This window comes from Mchenga conophoros, linkage group LG10 (assembly GCF_057382185.1).
Source record: "Mchenga conophoros isolate Kocher_MC1m ecotype Shallow Benthic linkage group LG10, M_conophoros_male_GT1.1, whole genome shotgun sequence".
In the NCBI taxonomy this organism is placed as follows: Eukaryota; Metazoa; Chordata; class Actinopteri; order Cichliformes; family Cichlidae; genus Mchenga; species Mchenga conophoros.
The window spans coordinates 21,016,273-21,035,403 of record NC_140535.1 but is presented as its reverse complement, the minus strand read 5'-3'; the positions used below and the strand labels follow the sequence as shown (position 1 = coordinate 21,035,403).

The 19,131-nt window shown below is 40.0% G+C and overlaps 1 protein-coding gene across 2 annotated transcripts in view; it reads right to left on the bottom strand.

Moving 5' to 3' along the window:
• Positions 1–3,762: 3,762 nt before the first annotated feature.
• LOC146565846 (replication protein A 70 kDa DNA-binding subunit-like) overlaps positions 3,763–19,131 on the bottom strand; it is a 48,597-nt gene continuing 33,228 nt past the window's right edge. For both annotated transcript variants that reach the window (XM_085289256.1, XM_085289257.1), the window contains 4 exons: positions 12,155–12,331; positions 11,903–12,010; positions 11,699–11,785; positions 3,763–4,522 (listed from right to left, as the gene is read on the bottom strand). In XM_085289256.1, the coding sequence (XP_085145382.1) occupies positions 4,421–4,522; positions 11,699–11,785; positions 11,903–12,010; positions 12,155–12,331 (474 nt within the window). In that variant the 3' untranslated portion in view covers positions 3,763–4,420. The remainder of the gene's footprint in view (positions 4,523–11,698; positions 11,786–11,902; positions 12,011–12,154; positions 12,332–19,131) is intronic.

Here is a 19,131-nt window from a genome sequence, read left to right as displayed (position 1 = left end):
TGTACATGTGTGCTCAGCTCCTGGTGGTTTAGAAGGAGTTGGAGGACAAAGACACAAACAAACACGCAGATGGAGATAGTAAGATTACTGCTATTAAACCAATAAGTATATTTGTTATAATGGTCGTCATCATCAGTATGGCAACCAGTTTGACACCTTTTGAATTGAAAGCTGTTCCAGGTGTCTCCCAGATCCTAATATATTCTCTCTTTGCTATTCTTTTCCATCCAGCCATTCAAGGCAGAAAGCTGCTTATCCTGGATCTTGTCTTGGAGGTTTCCTTTCAGTACAAAGAGAGCTTTACTCCTCAAGGATGAACTGCCGGCTTTCTCTCTTGGTACTGTAAGGTGTTGACCTCTGTTTGTAAAGTGCATTGAGATGAAAAACTGCATGTCATGATTTGAAGAAAAACTAACGTGAACAAGCTGCAGAAATAAGGAATTGTTTTTCAATGACATCTGTGGCTCATACCAAAGGTCTTCATGTTGTAACAACGAACACTAATAATGAGAAAGGTTTAGCCCAGAACAGCTGAATGAATAGCTTTTTTCAAATGCCACAAGTACAGTATTATAGACAAGCATGTGATGTAGAATATGTAGATGCACATGAAATATTCATGTGCAAATATTCCCTTCTTGCACTCTAACACCCCACCTTCCCTCCCCACTTCACACACATATCCGCACAGACAGGATGGCCTGCGGACAGATTGACTGTGATCAGGACTTTGACCTCCGTGATAACCGCAGCTCATTTCCATTTGCTGTCCTTGTTGCCTCACACACCTCGCGCAGATAGAGAGACAGACTGTGTATTCACCGGACTGAAACTCCCACATTCCCACAAAGAAGATATGCCAGCCTCACTGGCAATTCAGTTCACTACTTCTTCGCACGTCACATTCAGATAAAGTTCTCAAAGGATAATAAAAATTCTCCTAATCTCTTCGCTGTGTCCTCCTCTGTCCCACAATGCCTTGGGGCTGGCTAAGGCTCCAGATTGACATGTCTCCATCTTAAGTCTCAATCATCAGCAAGGCTTTAAGTTGGAAATGACTTTCTGATCTCATGGACTCCTTTTTAGATTTTCTGAGCAGAACAGAGGGTTACACTTACTCTACCAACTTAATCTAGCAAATAACAAAATACTTAAAAAAAAAGTCTTGATTTGATTTGACCTGGAAGAGTTTGGGAGTAAAGTGAACCTCAAAAGCTGGAGTCACTTCTGCTGTAAGTGGTTTGGCCAGTGTGGGACTATTTATGTTTGTTAAAAAAGTAGTATGACTCAAAGTCAACCTTTAATCACTCACGTAATTCCCTTCACACTTTGGCTTTAAAATGCTTTCTGTGTTAGTAATTGTCACTACATTCAATGTACGCTGTCTAATTTTTATGTCTTTAGAAAGTGATTATTAGAGAGTGACACATCAGAGCACTGAACAAAAACAACAAAAAACTCATACAGAGATAATGGAATAAGTTGGGCAAGAGTTGACACATGGATAAAAAGATTACTGTGTGCATTATAATCTCCCAAATCTCCACACATGGCAGGCAGCAGGCAGGAGATGTTACTGCTGGTGCTTGGGAGAGGAGGGAGCAGGCAGCTTGCTGCCAACATAAATCAGTGTCATGGCCTTGAGCCACACCTTACTGGAGGAATGCCACTGAAGCACTTCCCTTGCTTTCTAGTGTCTTAATGCATACTCAGTGAGCAAAAAGGACTCTCTAATATTGATAGAGACATTTAATGTGAAAGTAATTTCGAACTGAAATGCCTGATTTATCAGTGAACCGAGTGTGACTTTTAATCACTGCATTCACCCACCTGTCTCATGGCTACGCCAGTCACAGTATGAGAGTATTTTTCTTAAACTGTGAGGCAAAATATTATATATATATATATATATATATATATATATATATCCACACTACCAGGCTATACAGCAATGACATTGGAATGTCGTTTGGACTGGAGAAGTGTAGTCGGATGGTAACAAAGAGAGGGAAGGTAGTCAGAACTGAGGGGATTGAACTACCAGAAGGCAACATTGCAGACATAGAGGACAGTTACAAGTACCTGGGGATCCCGCAGGCAAATGGGAACCATGAAGAGGCCGCTAGAAAGGCTGCAACCACCAAGTACCTGCAGAGGGTCAGGCAAGTCCTGAGGAGTCAGCTGAATGGTAAGAACAAGATCCGGGCCATCAACACATACGCCCTGCCCGTGATCAGGTACCCTGCTGGGGTAATAAGCTGGCCAAAGGAGGAGATAGAAGCCACTGACATAAAGACAAGAAAGCTCCTTACCATGCATGGAGGGTTTCACCCCAAGTCCAGCACCCTGAGGCTGTACGCTAAGCGGAAGGAAGGGGGCCGGGGACTGGTGAGTGTCAGCACCACAGTCCAGGATGAGACAAGGAACATCCAAGAATACATTGGGAAGATGGCCCCAACTGACCGAGTGCTCAGTGAATACCTCATGCAGCAGAAACCCAAGAAAGAGGATGGAGACGAGGAACCATCATGGAAGGACAGGCCCCTGCACGGTATGTACCACCGGCAGATAGAGGAGGTGGCTGATATCCAGAAATCCTACCAGTGGCTGGACAAAGCTGGACTGAAAGACAGCACAGAGGCACTAATCATGGCAGCACAAGAACAAGCTCTGAGCACAAGATCCATAGAGGCTGGGGTCTATCACACCAGGCAAGACCCCAGGTGCAGGCTGTGTAAAGATGCCCCAGAGACAATCCAGCACATAACAGCAGGGTGCAAGATGCTAGCAGGCAAGGCATACATGGAACGCCATAACCAAGTGGCCGGCATAGTGTACAGGAACATCTGTGCCGAGTATAACCTGGAAGTCCCGAGGTCAAAATGGGAGATGCCCCCAAGGGTGGTGGAGAATGACCGAGCTAAGATCCTGTGGGACTTCCAGATACAGACGGACAAAATGGTGGTGGCTAACCAACCGGACATAGTGGTGGTAGACAAACAGAAGAAGACGGCCGTAGTGATCGATGTAGCGGTTCCGAATGACAGCAATATCAGGAAGAAGGAACACGAGAAGCTGGAGAAATACCAAGGGCTCAGAGAAGAGCTCGAGAGGATGTGGAGGGTGAAGGTAACGGTGGTCCCCGTGGTAATCGGAGCACTAGGTGCGGTGACTCCCAAGCTAGGCGAGTGGCTCCAGCAGATCCCGGGAATAACATCGGAGATCTCTGTCCAGAAGAGCGCAGTCCTGGAAACAGCTAAGATACTGCGCAGGACCCTCAAGCTCCCAGGCCTCTGGTAGAGGACCCGAGCTTGAAGGATAAACCGCCCGCAGGGGCGTGCTGGGTGTTTTTATATATATATATATATATATATATATATATATATATATATATATATATATATATATATATATATATATTTTTTTTTTTTTTTTTTTTCCCAGTGCCCTTTTTGGTTCTTGAGATAAAACGCCACAGAAAAATGTCCGTCAGCCTTTAGCTCAGTTGACTGCTGACAAGCAAAAGAAAAAAAGTTTTTACGTCTCCTTCCTAAAACTTTTAGCTTTCAATTTGATTATTTACAAAGCACGCCAGCTGCCTCAGGTCACCTTATCCGGTGAGGTGAAAAACTTTATATTTCAGAAAGAAATCCAGGTGTTTAATATCTCTAAAAAATATAATATTTTCTGATCTCCCAGCAAATGCAATTTTTCGTTTTGTAAGCCTACCTGTTAAGACAACACAGATAAAGACAAAGACACTTTCTATTTTAATGTCCTTTTAATGCCTGTTTTTTTCTTGTCTGACATTTCTTGGAAGCACAAAAGGAAACCAAACACAAATGCGCGCACACGCACACACCCAGGGTATCTTTTAAGAACAAGGCGCACGCTGTGAACGCAGCTTAAACACGTGCACCCCCCACGCATTTTTTCCAAGACTCTGTTTGAAGAAAAAAAAAAAAAACAAAGATTAAATAAATGTGACTCATCTACGTCTTACTCAACTAACACTGAGCATCACCAATACAAAACCGAAGAAATAAGTCACGTTGATGAAGAAAAAAGAAAACACTACAATCATAGTATTTACATGATGCATAAGACGTGAAAATGTAAGCAGGACACGGTAAAAATTCTTTAAACTGAAAACACAAAGTTAAATTGCCATTAAAATAAAGCTGGAAGTCACTTCCATCAGATCTTTTTGCCTTTTTCCCCTCCGCTCTGTGAAGGAAGTCATCTGCTAAATATCAGTCTTTTGTTTGGCTGCCATTTAGATGAATCACTGGCCGCCCCCTTTCCTGTCTCAGCCTGATATGCTGTTATCTCGCAGGTAGGAAAAAGTCGGACACTGGTTGCAGAATGGCGAAAGATGCGTTTAATGACCAGACAGACATTTGAATGGGTGGGACTGAGTTCATCTAGCCAATTTGTAGATGTTTTGCAGGAGTCTCCGGCTGTATTCTCTGTGGTCGACCGGCTGGACTTCCATTACAGTTACCTTCACTCGACTCTCATCCTGTGGAGGAAACAGAGAGTTTGAGTTCAGTGCACAGCATCGGGTAAGGAAACAACAACTTTAACCTCTGTGATCAGCACGATTCAAGACTGCACATAATCATTAATCTACTGAACCAATTAAGACCCAAGCGGTGGAAAGTCTGCTTTAGGACTGAAACTTCCTGCTACTGACAGAGCTTTGCTGTCAGCTCAGACTTGTACCAACAACCTTCTTCTCAAAATCTATGCAAAAAGCCCCAAGGCCAGTAGATTTTATTGTATGGTCTAATTTCAGATCCTTTGGCAAGTGTGAGCCATGATGTCGTTAGTCATCTCGAGCTGAGCTGCATAATTTACATGGTATTTAATATGTTGATTTTAATTTGCATTGCCTGCTTCTTCTGTTTTGATACGTTGGAAAATCTCACAAATGTAAGAAAACGAGAGCGGCTTCCCCCCCCCCCCATAATGTAAGTGAATCTTGTCATCAAAGCACTCTCTTTGGGAACCAGACACCTCTGATGATGAATTTAAGCACTTCACCTCAAACGATGAAAATTCAGCAAGTCAGACTGAGTCCTGACTGTCGCAAGACTAAAAAAATAAAAAATAAACAAGAACACAAACACTGGCTACTGCACGATCACAGACTTCAGCAATATTTAGCATAAACTCGTGTGATTACTCAAACCCAATGTACTGTGTGATTATAAATTGACCCTATGTGGCCCCAAGGCGGGAAGCAGAGCAGGAAAGGTGACACTTTCCATGTCATTTACAAAAGTAAGCAAAAAGAAGGATGTTCCACCTGTTCCCTTTATATTAATAACAATTATATCAATAAAAACATATTCTAATCTGCTATATTATACAGAGCTACAGTGTTTAGTGCCTCGTAGCTTGAGGCTTCCTGGATCCACAGGCCAGCTTCTGTTTGAAGTTTGCATGTTCTCGGTGTGCCTGCGTGGGTTTCCTCCTCCCACAGATCAAAGACATGCTGGTTAGGTTAACTGGAGATTCTAAATTACCCATCGGTGTGAATGCGTGCTTGTACTTTCACAAACACAACAACAATTGAGATCGATAATTGTGTACGCAGATGTAAGCTGTCTCAACTGTTTGCAGTAAGAGTCACCATCAGTAAGTCAGATTCTGTACCATCAAACAATGGCATGATTTCCAGTGAAAGCATAAAGTCAAAAGCTCTTTTCTGTCATAATCAGTGATAATTATTAAAGGGTTCAATCCAGAGAGAATTAGCAATTCACTTAGGATAACCAGCATCAAGGATTGAACATTTGTTCACACGTTGATTCCACACTTCTACACGTATTTTCAATTTGCATCTACCTCAGGCAAATTAAACAATACGTGGGGGGAGGGGGGTTTGAATCGGAGGTTCCACTTGACAAAAGGTGACAACTTATTTAAAAATAATGGTTTTCCAAATGGTAGGGTACTGAGAGAAAGAAAGCTTGGTAATTTAATATGCACAGACTAATACTGCAATCGCATCTGGAGAAAACAATTACTTCGTAGCCAAACATTCACCCTTGTTCTCTAACTCAATTTCAGGCGGTGCACTGAACGAATAAATACCAGCACTTCTGGATGTGTAGACAAAAAGAAAAAAAAACAGAACACACACACATGCAAAAGTACAGCGCACAACTAGCCAATAAACATTTACACTTACTGATGCCACATCTTCAAAGAGAATAATTAAGATGCTGTACTGTACTGAGCAAAAAAAACAACCCAAAACTACCTGCAGAGAAATATTATTCATTAACAATCCAGCACTTAGGTCAAGACTGAAATATCTTAACACATCCACACAATAGGTTTTATGGAACTGAAATGAATAGGATAAATCCTACTACCATTTTTCCCATATATCCAGTAAAATGTATATGCAAGGCAACCTTGATAAAGGATTCTTAAAACTTGTCTGAAAGTGAATTAAGCCTCTGACAAGGTCACCAACCACCTTCTGTTAAATTCTACTGTAGGACTTTTGGGTCAAAAGGACTATTTTGGCCTATTTGCGAGAAAACACTGGAAAACTATTGCCCAGGAACACAAGTTTCTAGAAAGTCTGGCTCCTTGGAAACAATCTCTCTCTCTCTCTTTCAGAATTTTCAGAAATCTTTTTCCACACTCAAGGACAGCAAAAAGGTCTGAGTGTAATGTGGTGTGAATGCTGTGTTACGAGTGTACTCTGAATGGCCTGTCTGTTAAAACAGGGAAAGAAAAACAGATCCCCTATGACACTAATAGATTAAATGAGACACAATCAATGTATTCACTTCAGACTGATGCACTTGGACTCTGACACAAGCACAGATATATGTGCACTAATACAGCAACACATATTTAAGATGAATAATCAGCCAGCCTGGAACAGATTCAAAGACTAAGACTTAATTATCACATCTGAGTACTGGTTCGAAATCAGAAATCAGATACACATTTCTTTGGATTGTCTTTTAAACAAATGCAAATTAAAAGATTATGTGTAAACAGCGCTCTTTAGTGCTCCGTAAATCCAATTCACCATGTTGTGAATTGTGTGTGTGTAGGAGAGGAAGATGAGCCTTTACTGCACTCAGTTCTGGAGCACTAGTTTCTGATTCACTGCACATGCTCCTGCCTTTGTAAGGCACCACCTTAATGAAACTCGGCAGACAGTTAAGACAGAACTTTATTTAAATGCAGCATTTACATTTTTATTTACGTCTGTTGCCAGCTGCGTTGGACTTTTTCATCGTGTGAAGGATTTGTAAATTTGTTTACCTGGTTGTGAATATAGACCAGATGTTGTGATGATAAATGCACATTTATCATCACAACATCTGTATAAGAGTCTCCCACTTTTATACCTGTCGTAAAGTATAAAAGCAGGCCAATTTTATCAGTTACTGCTTTGCTTCTTGTACTTTCTGCTTTCAGAGCTCACTTGAGCAAAGTAATCTATTCTTAATATAATATTTATTAAATGCCAAATGTGAAAAACTCCAAAGCTTTCAGAGACTACACCCCCCAACAGAGGGGTAGTCAAGTTGCCTTAAGCAATTTCTGCAATTTTCAAAAAAACAAAACAAAATGTCAATCACGTCTTCCTCATGTAGAGATTAGCCAGGTGAGAAGGGGGACAGAGGGAGTCTGACCTTCATTCTTAAACTCTCAATTATCATTCTTCACACAGCTGTCACCTTTAAAGCAGGGCTAAAAGAGACTGATGCTCTTCAGCACCGTCATCACCATATTTAAACAATTATTGTGGCTTCTCTGTAATTCTCATTAATCACAAAAAAGCGTACATATACACGAGTTAGCAATTGGAATGCTTATGTGTGAATAATATTTGTTTACTTACAAAACCATATACATTACGGTCCTGGGATTAAAGAGCCATTTTGCTGGATTTGAAAATCAGAGCACTTTGGCCACATCGTGACGGCTGCCACAGCCCTAAAACTAACCTTACCCATCGTCACGCAACAAAAGAAGCCTTAAACAAACTGAAAGGAGGTCATCTGGTCTGATGAGTCCTGTTTTCCTTTAAATCCCTCGTGTGCTATTTACTTTGGGAAATAACGTCAGTGCTGGTGTTTGCTTTTGGTGAGTGTGCTGCTCTGGCGAATGCTCTGAGCATCCCACATGGGTCCATAACACTGCTATAGACCAGGTACAACTCAGTGATTTCCCCCATCAGGAAAAACGGGCTATGCCACACTGCCCGTTGTTCAAGAACTGATTGAAGAACACGATGGACTCAAGGTTCTGTGAAACGTTACCTTCAATTTCCTCAAATCTCTAGAAAAAGTAGACACAACTACACAAATTATAGGCCTTCATAGGTTGATAATGTTAGGGTGACCTATATGCTTAAGGAATCTGATATTAAAACATATGAAACATTTTTTCTTCCACACGAAATAAACAGATTTAGCTAAGATCTCTTATGTGTAGCTATTTATTTACATGCTTACATTCTTCAGGACTGCCCCCTGGTGGTCAAACTAAGTACTGCCAAGACTCATGCGATGGTTTTAAGGGTCTCCTTTTTACTTCTAGATCCCATTTCTTGGCCAATATATATGCTTTTACTGGCCGGGCCCTTTTTTAAAATATTATTTTCCTAAAATAGGCGATTATATAATATGAATTACCTTTGTGAGAGAAAGAAAAGAATTTATCATAACCTTGTCTAAACAGGATAATGGTCTAAATAGGAAGAGTGACTGATAGATAGATAGTACACTGGTAGAGTTGATGACTGAACAAAAAAAACATGTGCTTGTTAAGTCGAAAACCTGGTAGTTTGTCATCTCGCTTCTGTTCCTAAAAATAAGACAAACCTTAAAATATGATCCTAAGCCAGGTCGTTCTCTCTCTGCGTGTCTCTGTTATGACAAGTGACAAAGCACACACTTTACAACTTCATTAATCTTATTAGGTTCTGACATTTCATTGCGTTGTTCTATTTTTGTGAAAACAATGTGGTAGGACTTTTTGCCTTGTGTCACACAAGTGTGTAAGAATGAAGGCTTCGGTAGAAAGACAAAGTGAACAGCTCGTGTTTTGAATCGCAGGCTGTGCCAAATGCAGACGGAAAAAATGTCTGAATACAGTGATAAGCCTTATGTAGAACACGTTTCTATTCTGAGCTCATTATATCTACTTTGTTGAAAACTGAAACGATCAAAAAAGTGCTCCTATTTGTCTTGAACTCTTCCTGACACATCCTGCAATAGAAAAATAAGTATTTACCTAAAAAGTAAAAAAAAACAACAACTTGATTTGGATGCATTTGTGGTCTTGAAAAAACATGTTGTGAAAATGCTCTATGTCTCTCCACAGTATCACCTTTGATGCATAATTAACAGGTGATCAATGATTTTCTTTTTATTAAGTGCCAGCTGCAATTCATTTATTTTTAATATTGTTGAATTAACTGAATAACCAGAGCACTGAATTACATGAATAAATCTGTATCAGTCTCTGCCTCAAACACAGACATGCATGGCAAAATAGTGCCTGTAATGACAAGCGCTTACTGTGCCTGCATTTGCGTTCAGGGTGGAAAAAAAACCTGATTGCTCAGTTAGCTGTTCTCAGAGCTGCTTAGTTGTTCAGTAGATCATTTAAACTGTGTCTAAAACACTGTTGACATATTCAATTTTTCATTTCCATTTGCTGCCAGCCAGGGCCCTCTGAACTGCGATGACTCCCCTTTTCTCTGTCTCACAATTTGAGCCCAGATTACCTTGAAATTTCCTTTGGACATTGATGGTTCTCAGTGGATAAATTACACAGAATGTTCATAATCCCAAGGTGAAGTAGTGTTTGTTTTGAAAAACTATGACTCCTTCTGTAATGCAGCCCTGAGGACGGCATTTTAAGCCCCACCGGTGGTAAGGCTGCAAGAAAAGCAAAATCATCAAAATGCTATTTGTTCTGACCAAAGCGTCTGCATTGTTCAATATAATGGAAACTGCAGCCTCCTCTATTTGCTCCTCTAACTTCAGGCTGGCAAGTAGACGTGATATGCTGAAACAGAGCGTAAACAGTTTCCTCCGCTTTCTACATAAAGATCACACTTTACTGAAATAAACATTATTGTTGGTGAAGTTAGACTTTCCTCACTTTATGGTTTATGAACTCTGCATAGTTTTCCTTGTAGATTTTCTCGAGGTCAGGACACAGACCATTCAGAGCTCATCCTACATCTCAATCATTCCACTCAGACTCTCGGTATGTGCCCCAGCAGCAAATTAGACTCTGAATAATTACACTAATTAGGCTTAGAAAGACAATAGCTAAATGCTAATTAGCGACTAATTAAGAGAAATGAATTCACAGCTGTATTTGTTTTCTGTTATCCAAAGTGCACTGGCTATAAAACAACTCCCCTGTCACTCTTATACTAATTGAAATGAGTTCGGATTCATGTTATGTGACTGACAGCATGTCGTGATTATACTGCTGTGGTGGGGCGTGGTCTGCGGTGCCGTGCAGGGAGGGCGGACACACCTGCACGGCATCCTTAATCACGCCCGCCTAGTTAAAAACACGGGGACTCAGGGGTTGGCGGGTGTTGTGGTGTGACAAATATTGAATAAAATGGCTCAAACCTATGATCCCTGGACCCGCCATGTCTCATTCACACCACAACTGCATATGTAGCCTTACATGCTTGGGTCTGCAGTGCAACCGACTGGAAGACAATATCTGATGATGAGTGCTTTAACAAACTCATGAATGGCATGCAGATCATTCATTAATGCACTGCAATAGGTTATTATTGACAAAAATAATGCATGTTCCCTTAATCTAAGCAGAAATATTTTTTCTGTTATATGTCTTTACATTAATGAGAATTTGAAAATTTGTTCATTTCTACGTGACTTCATAAAGAAAAGTGCCAATTATGCTTGGGTAAATGAAGCCTTTGTTAACACAGCTGGTTAAATTGTGGTTTATGTCAGCACTAACACTTCATATTGCCTCTTTTAATTTCATCCTTAAGGATCCTGCTGATCAGTAAATACCGTCCATTGCTAAAACTACAAGCTTTTCCTTATATAATTTTTTTAATAATTAGGCTTTATACAAGTATCACAGCACCAAAGACACTTCGACATGCGGACTGGAGGGGTTTGGATTCAAACCAAAGGCTTCCTGATTAGTATCCATTATTATTATTATTATTATTATTATTATTATTATTATTATTATCATGTGTGGCTGTGGAGTTGATAAGCAGAAAATGTTGTAATTTCCCAAAACAATTACATAATTGTAATTGGTCGCTGTCATATAAAAGAAACAGCTCACACAAACACATCTGTGTATTGTAGCTGCTTTTTATTGTGAAACTGACCCAGGGGATAAACCATTTACTAACTTCTACAACAATGTGACTTGTGTGCAAACCTTTTGTGCATTTTGAAAGCCTATTATTGCTGTATTGGGGAAATAAGATGCTTGCTGGTGTATTTGTTGAATATAGCGATAATACGGCTGTTTGTGACACTAGCCAATCAGCGTTGAATATTCCTCCAGGATCACTGAAAGAATGCTTGTAGGACAATGATGAGCACTAGTGTGTACCAGTATATTCTGCTTTGCTGCTAAATTGTATTGCACTGTACCACTTTATATTGCACAGCAGTTTTTAGCCACTTACGTTGTAGGTCTCTAGCTTGACTCTGTTTTTAAAGATGTGAGTTGTGAAGTTGGCTTTCTGGAAGACTTCATCGAAGGCAGCTTCATCCTTAGAAACAAAAAACAAGGGAAATACAACATCAGGAAGCACAGGAAGTAGTCTTTTACAGTTAAACCTTCTGGCAAAATTGCAAAGGCAATTTTCTTGTCCGCCTATGTGTCTTACTGTGTCTCTGAGATGTCCGAGAGTTTCTGCGCTGTGACCCAACAGGGCCTCAGCTGTCTCCTGGAAGCACGTCACCCACTGGTTATCCCCGAAGTCAGCTAAGTTGGCCTGAGAGAGGAACAGGCCGAGATGATGAGTGGGCGAGAGATTATTTATATGTGTATGTGTGGTCATGCATATTCATGTAGGTTACAATAATTCTCATCACAGTATGTATAACAACCACTATTGATGTGCACTGTGCACACTTACAGAAAGTAAGAGCCTGTATTTAAAGTTGGGGAACTCTTTGTTACACTTTTCGCAGCGGTACAGCCCGTTCTGCTGGTCGATGACCTTCTTGTTGCAGTCTGCAGATGGACAAGCTTGGTACAGACAATTCTCCTTACGAATGTACAGCACTGTCGCCACGCAGCTGAAATACTGTGCCTGTATAAAATGGAACACAAAAACATATTTATCTTATTACAGGGGTTGAGCTCGATTGCTATAAACACCAAATCATATTGCTGCAATCGGATTGTCTCGGAAGCTGCAGTTAATCTGTAGGTGCTGTGCTAACCAGCAGCAGTTTAATTGCATTTTGTCTATTATATTTTTCAGTCTATTACTCTTCCATATTAAATCTGAATGTGGCAAATCAACCAAATCACCCGAGACTTGTTTTAAGAACTTTGCATTTAATGTGCAATTTTTGCAACAGTCAAACTATTCCTGCTGGAACCGGGAGACAATCTAGCATTGTTTCACCAGCTAATTAACACCAGTCCTCAAAAGCATAATTTAAGTCGGTGTCAGTAAAAATATGGCAAATTGACAGCATACAGCTGGAGGAGAAAGGAACTCATGGCAGAATAATAGTCAGTGCCAGTGTTATGGATCATTTAGTTTTCCTGTTTAACTGGCAGCTTTCTCCTTTGAATGTTTGCAGAGCTGGCAGATGTTAAAACAAGAAATTAACTGTAGCCGTCCTTGTAGCTGGCTCATATTTGCCTCCTTTCATTCAAGCTTTCAGAGCAAAGCCATCTGATTGCTTTTTTTTTTTTTTGGAGTTCTAGAGTTGAATAAAACTGTTACACCATCTTGTAGACTCTTGAGCCAAGATTAAAGTTAAAGGTATGCGTATGGACACTGAAAAAAAACAGATCTGTACAAAAGTTTGAAACAAAAGTCTAAACAAATAATTGTAAATATAAATGCACTGTTCTTTCATAAAGTTATAAAAATAGTCCTGACTCAACAGGACTTATAAGACAGGTCAACAATAATCATTACAAACTGACAGCTGATGACATTTCCAGTGCTTTGTCATTCTATAATTCCTTACATTTTGTGGTAGCAATTAACAACTGCAGGCTGCTTTAAGGCAGCTGACAAAAGATCTAAAACTGAAGCTAACCACAAAAGACAAACAAACCTCCCATACAAGAGCTTGAGGAAGGTTTAGCTGACAGAGAAGAGGTGGTGCACCTTTCCCTTGTGCAGTGTTGATGCGTAAACAAGACTTACACAAAACAAGTTATCAGTAGGAAACATGGACTGCTACCTCATTCGGGAACTGAACATGTAATCTTTCAATAAAAAAGGAGCAGCATTTAAAAAAACGACAAACAAACAAAAAACAGCAGAACACAGGAGTGGAATAATTCAACAAATACCAAAATCTGTATGCAAATATCACGCAGTCAATCAAGAGTGAAGCTAAAAATAAGTTAGCTTCTATAAAGCAGCACTGATGCACAATCCCTTTTACTGTTTGTGATTTTTAAATTGATAAAGAAAAAAGGAGTGCACTAATATTAATATTGAGCAGCACATTAAAAGAAACATTCATCAGCGCTCCAGGTGAATAACCCTCAGTGGATGTGTTGTTTTCATCTAAACATTGTAAGTATTCTTTTGGTATTTTCTTGTGTTTTAAGCTGCCTTACTTTTAAAATCGTGACTTAAAAGTGATGAAATTAAACGATAAAATCCAAAAGAAATGTGAGATCGAGAGGAATAAAAGTGGACCTTTCAGAGCGGACAGTTTTAAAGAGGGTGAAAGAGAAATATTAAATAAAATAAAAATAAACTCAGATCAAATTTGGCATCAACTGTAAAGCTGTTGCCAACAAGTTGGCCCAGCTGGTAGATGCATGCTGTTTACACATCTCTATTTGACTTCCAAACAATCTTGGAACTGTTTAAAAAGAGAGCAGAGGGAGTTTGAGAATTCTTTGCATAATAAATGCAAGATGAGACGGATCTCTTTCTCTCTTCCTCTCTAGTTTTGAAATAGTGCTAATGTGCTAATGTATGCCCGCGCACAAGCACGCTGACATATACACACGGCTGCGGTGCAAGGTTATATGCAAAGACCCAAACTTGTGCATTTGCAATACACATACAATGAGCTGAACTTCTTTCTGTTAGGAATTTAAATTAAAGTGTACACAGTCAAACAGCATCAAATTAAAATGCAGCGATATTGCTGTAATTTAAACAGATATTAGCTCCTTAGGCAGCAGAACTCACACTGGTAAAATCAACAGCTAAAAAGGAAAGAAATGCTAATTCTATGGGGGGAAAAGGCTATTCTCTCATCCTGTGGAGACGCTCGGCATTTGATTTCCATAAATATAAATATAAAGAATGCACACAGCACAGGAACAGCATCTCGTTGGGAAAAGGCACGCACGTGGACGTGCCTGCATGCAAACATACACGCGGTTAAGCACGGGGTGATGAATGTGATATACCTGCACATGCTTGGAAAAACCACAGAAATTTTTTTTTCTTCGATTCACCAGAGGGTATTTCTTCTATCAGGAGAACAGGTCTTAAACAAGATGTTGGAATTGAAGCCAGAATTTAAAATGAAATGCTTTAAAATGCATTCTAAACAACAACTACAAGCTAGAGCTGGGCCAGACTCATTACTAATGTTGGCCTAAATGAGTCTATCAAAGACTCTTTCTAGGATGCCGGCCAAATTCGTGTGCACACACACACACACACACACACACACACGCTGACAGAGCAATGCTGTTCCTTCGTTATACAGCCCACACTCGCTGTAAACTGTTTAGTAAGAGCATGGAATGTGAAAAGGCCATTGTGTTCACAGCGTCACTCATGAGAGGGTTGATGATGTCCTCTGTCCTCATGACCTCTACAGATACTGCCAGTCAGACTTGGAGCTCTTTGACACTTTTTCCCCCTCTAGCTAACAGTGACTCACATCCTCATAATCTGTCCACCCATCCATCTACCCAGTACACATGCCACACGGCAAGAACCCCTCTTGAACACTTAGTAAGGCTTTTTTTTTTTTTTTAATTAGGAGAATTCCTCCCGTTAGCAACAGCGCTCTCCCCCTCAACACTCCACTCCCATTTTCCGCCTGCCTCATCACGTTTTGCAGACTTGGGCAGATTGGAGCGCTGGAAGGCTGGAGAGGTGGGAAGGCGATGAGTGGGGAAGGTGGTAGAAGGGTGGACGTAACAAGAGAAAAGAAAACAGGATGCTTTTTGAAAGCACGGGGTTGTTGAGGACTCCTAATGTTGGCAGATGCTACAGACAATGAGCGGATAGAGGTCATCGCGATCTGAACCATAGTGATTCCCACAAAACTAGACCACTCTAAATAAATCCCACTGCATTTGTCATCATCTTTCCAGTTCTCCCTTTGTGTTTTATTCTCTCCCTCAGTATTCCAGTGTATACACAAAAGCCTTGGGGCAAAGTCTTAACCTTAAGCACACTGAGGAGCGCCTGGAAGAGTAGCATGACTAACGCTGCACATAAAAACACACACACTACAATGCAAAAATACGTGTGCACACTTACCTAAAGATTCAGAAACATTAACACACACACACACACACACACACACACATAGCTCTGAAAATAGTTTTCATTCTTATCACACCAAATCCCTGTGTCACCTTCTGGCACCTAAATGCAATTAAAATTTGTATGTGGAAGGGCAACCAAGTGAAAATCTACTTCACATAATTGACGTGGCTGCACATGCCAACTTTAATGCTTGTCCCCAAACCCCAACACAGACATTGCTACATTAATTAGAAATAGCTTGTATGCTTGCATCTGTGTGCGCGCACACACACACGCAAACAGTCACACACTTACATGGAGGAAAACAGGTAGAATGTCAAATTAGATTCCTTCAAACTATAAGCTAATGATTTGAATTCCATTATTATAACCAAAGCTGCAGCCTCAGAGTGCGCGAGAGACAAGCTTCTTAAAGCCTTTCAATTACAGAATCAGTAGGTGGTACGCAGGGCAGACAGCTAAGAAGACAGAAAAGAGGACAGGACAGAGGATAAGAAGAGGGGAAAAAATAAGAAAAACAAGAAAAAGAGGGATTTCTCACCTTTCAACCCTCATCCTGACTTTACCTTTTCTTAATAACCCTTGTCACTTCTATCCAGTCCACTCTTCACTACTTTCTTTACACCTTCTTCTGTGGCCTTGGTCCCCGCCCTCCCCCAAGAAAAAAAACATCCCTCAGTGCAGCTTTGTAAGTGACATGTAGCTTGAGTGGCTCTGCCTGCCTTTTTCCACTCATCAGCTCTCAGTCTCCCACATTTTCTATCTGTGCCACTTCCCTTCTGGTAATGTTATGCCCTATAGGCTTCCCACACCTCAAAAAACATAATTAGAAATTTTTATTAGAAGCGACATTGATCTTGAAGCTACCCGTAAGTGGCTTCCAATTAAATGCGAGGAATGAGGCAGACTAGTCTGAACTAAATCTCATTAATTAGAAATTTTAGGAGTGGCGCATCACATTTAGATGCACTCTGCTTTTGGTCAAAAGGTTGATAATTCTGTGCAATGACACCTCTTAAAATGGCACACATTCAATTTGAAGGTTCTTGCGTGCTCATCCAATGGCGTTTGGCTTTACTGCTAATACGTAAGCATCGCTATCTCCCTCCCACAGCTAAAACAAGAGAAGCATGACTCTAATCCATGAAGTCATAGCAAGGCACAGCCTACAGCTGCTCTGTTTACAATGAATGGAAGACTGACTGTGGATTTGTGTTTGTCTAAATGCTTACATTTAAATGAGGCTGAGCAGCAGTCAGGTCTAAAAATCGCTGGAACCATGTCTGTTTACAGAAAAGCTTCTTTGATAGTTTTTAATAAGAGGCCTTCAATCACATTATGATCCTGTGATGTTTAGCAGTAAGGATTGCTTTCATCGTGCATTTTGTGGGTTCAGTTCAGTGATAATGGCTTTACTTGCATGACCATATTCAGACTCGGCTGTGCTGTGTATGAATTCTGACATGAATTTAAAAGAAATTCTGGTTATTTTCTTACAGGAGAGGGAAAAAAATACAGCATTTTTGTTTTCAGAATTAAATGTAACTTTTCCTTTCTAACTCCCTGTCAGTTATTTGCACTTTGTGAGTTCCTGATTTTTCAGCAATTTCCCTTTCATATAGTGTATTACATTGCATATTAATTACATACAAAGTGAAATATTTCAAGCCTTTTTTTTAATTTAATTTTGAAGATGATGGCTTGCAGCTCTTAATGCTCAGAAATCCAGTATCTCAGATTATTATTCCACGATTAGATAAAAAATGTTGGGGCTCCTTTTACTGCATTGGAGTGGCGCTTGTGGCAAAGCTGAGGTGTTACTAAAGTCCAGATCGCTTGCTGCCTTCAGCTCATCTGGATTTTGGGATTTTCCTCATCTTCCTCTTGAAAATACCCCATAGATTCTCTGTGTGGTTCAGGTCAGGCGAGTTGGCTGGTCAGTGAAGCACAGTAATAACATGGTCAGCAAAGCTTTTGGCAAAGTATGACGTACTTCAAAATCTCCTGTTTTACGCCCGCATTGACTTTGGACTTTGATTAAATACACCTGACCAACCTCCACCAAAACCAGCAGATGACATGGCACCCAAATCATCACAGACTGTGGAAACTTCACACTGGACTTCAAACACCTTGGACTCTGTGCCTCCTTACTCTTCAAGTAGACTCTTTGACCTTAATTTACAAATGAAATGCAAAATGTACTTTCATCTAAAAAGAGGACTTTGGACCACTCCAGTTCCTTTTCCTTCTGACGCCATCTCTGGTTTAGTAGTGGCTTTACATCACTGATATTAGCAATGCAACAGTTGTACCTCCTTTCCTAAAGACATCTGCGTGGTGAGTAGGGCTGCCACAAACGATTATTTTGATAGTCGACTAGTCACCGATTATTTTTGCGATTAGTCGACTAATCAGATCGTGCATCCATTGGACGTAAAACGTACAGCTTATTGCACCAGCATGCATCTGCTCTTATATAACTATCATTAGCTTACAGCTTTAAGTGTTTAAGGTATGTACTAACTAAAAATAAAGACAAGATGATAGTTTATTAAAGTTTAATTAAATTTGCAGATTGTTTCAGTGAAGTTTAATAAACTCCTTGCTTGTCATCCCATTCCAAAGAACTTTTCACTAATACGGTTTGGTACACCACTCTGCAAACAGCCAGCTTTTTCAGCAGTAACCTTATGTAGCTTACTCTCTTTGTGGAGGGTCAAGCATTGTCATCTGGAAAACTGCTAAGTCAGCAGTCTTCCAAGTGACTGCAGTTGAATGTAATGCACTACACCAAAGGATACACTTTCTGTAATGCTGCATTTTGGATTTTCATGACCTAAAAACTGTAATCGCCTAAATAAACATATCACTATATTTATTTCCATTCATGTGTAATGAATACAGAATATATGAAACAAAACACAATCATTTTTGCAATATTCTAATTTCTCCAGACGCAGCTGTATACTAGGGGTGCAATGATACACAAAATTCATGGTTCGGTTCGATACTTTGGTGTCACGGTTCGGTATTTTTTCGATACAAAAAAATGTTCATGCTTTTTTAATTTGTCATTTATTAAAATTATAAATATATATTTTAACTCAAAAGTACAGTTTTTAAATTTAATGTTGCTGAAACAACAAAATAATAATAATAAAAAAAATCTATCTGATCGAGAAATCACTCATCTTTGGAAAAGAGTTTATTACAGAGAAATGGCTCTTTCCAAAATAAAAGCTATAGTATACGCTTCTTCTGGTCTATATTCTCAGCAGCATATTAAACCTATCAGGTCCCCATAAGGAGAATCATGTGCTAACGGCTGTCTAAATGACTCGGGTAAAGTTTGTAGCATGCCTGCTTGTTGTTTTTGTCTGCTTCCA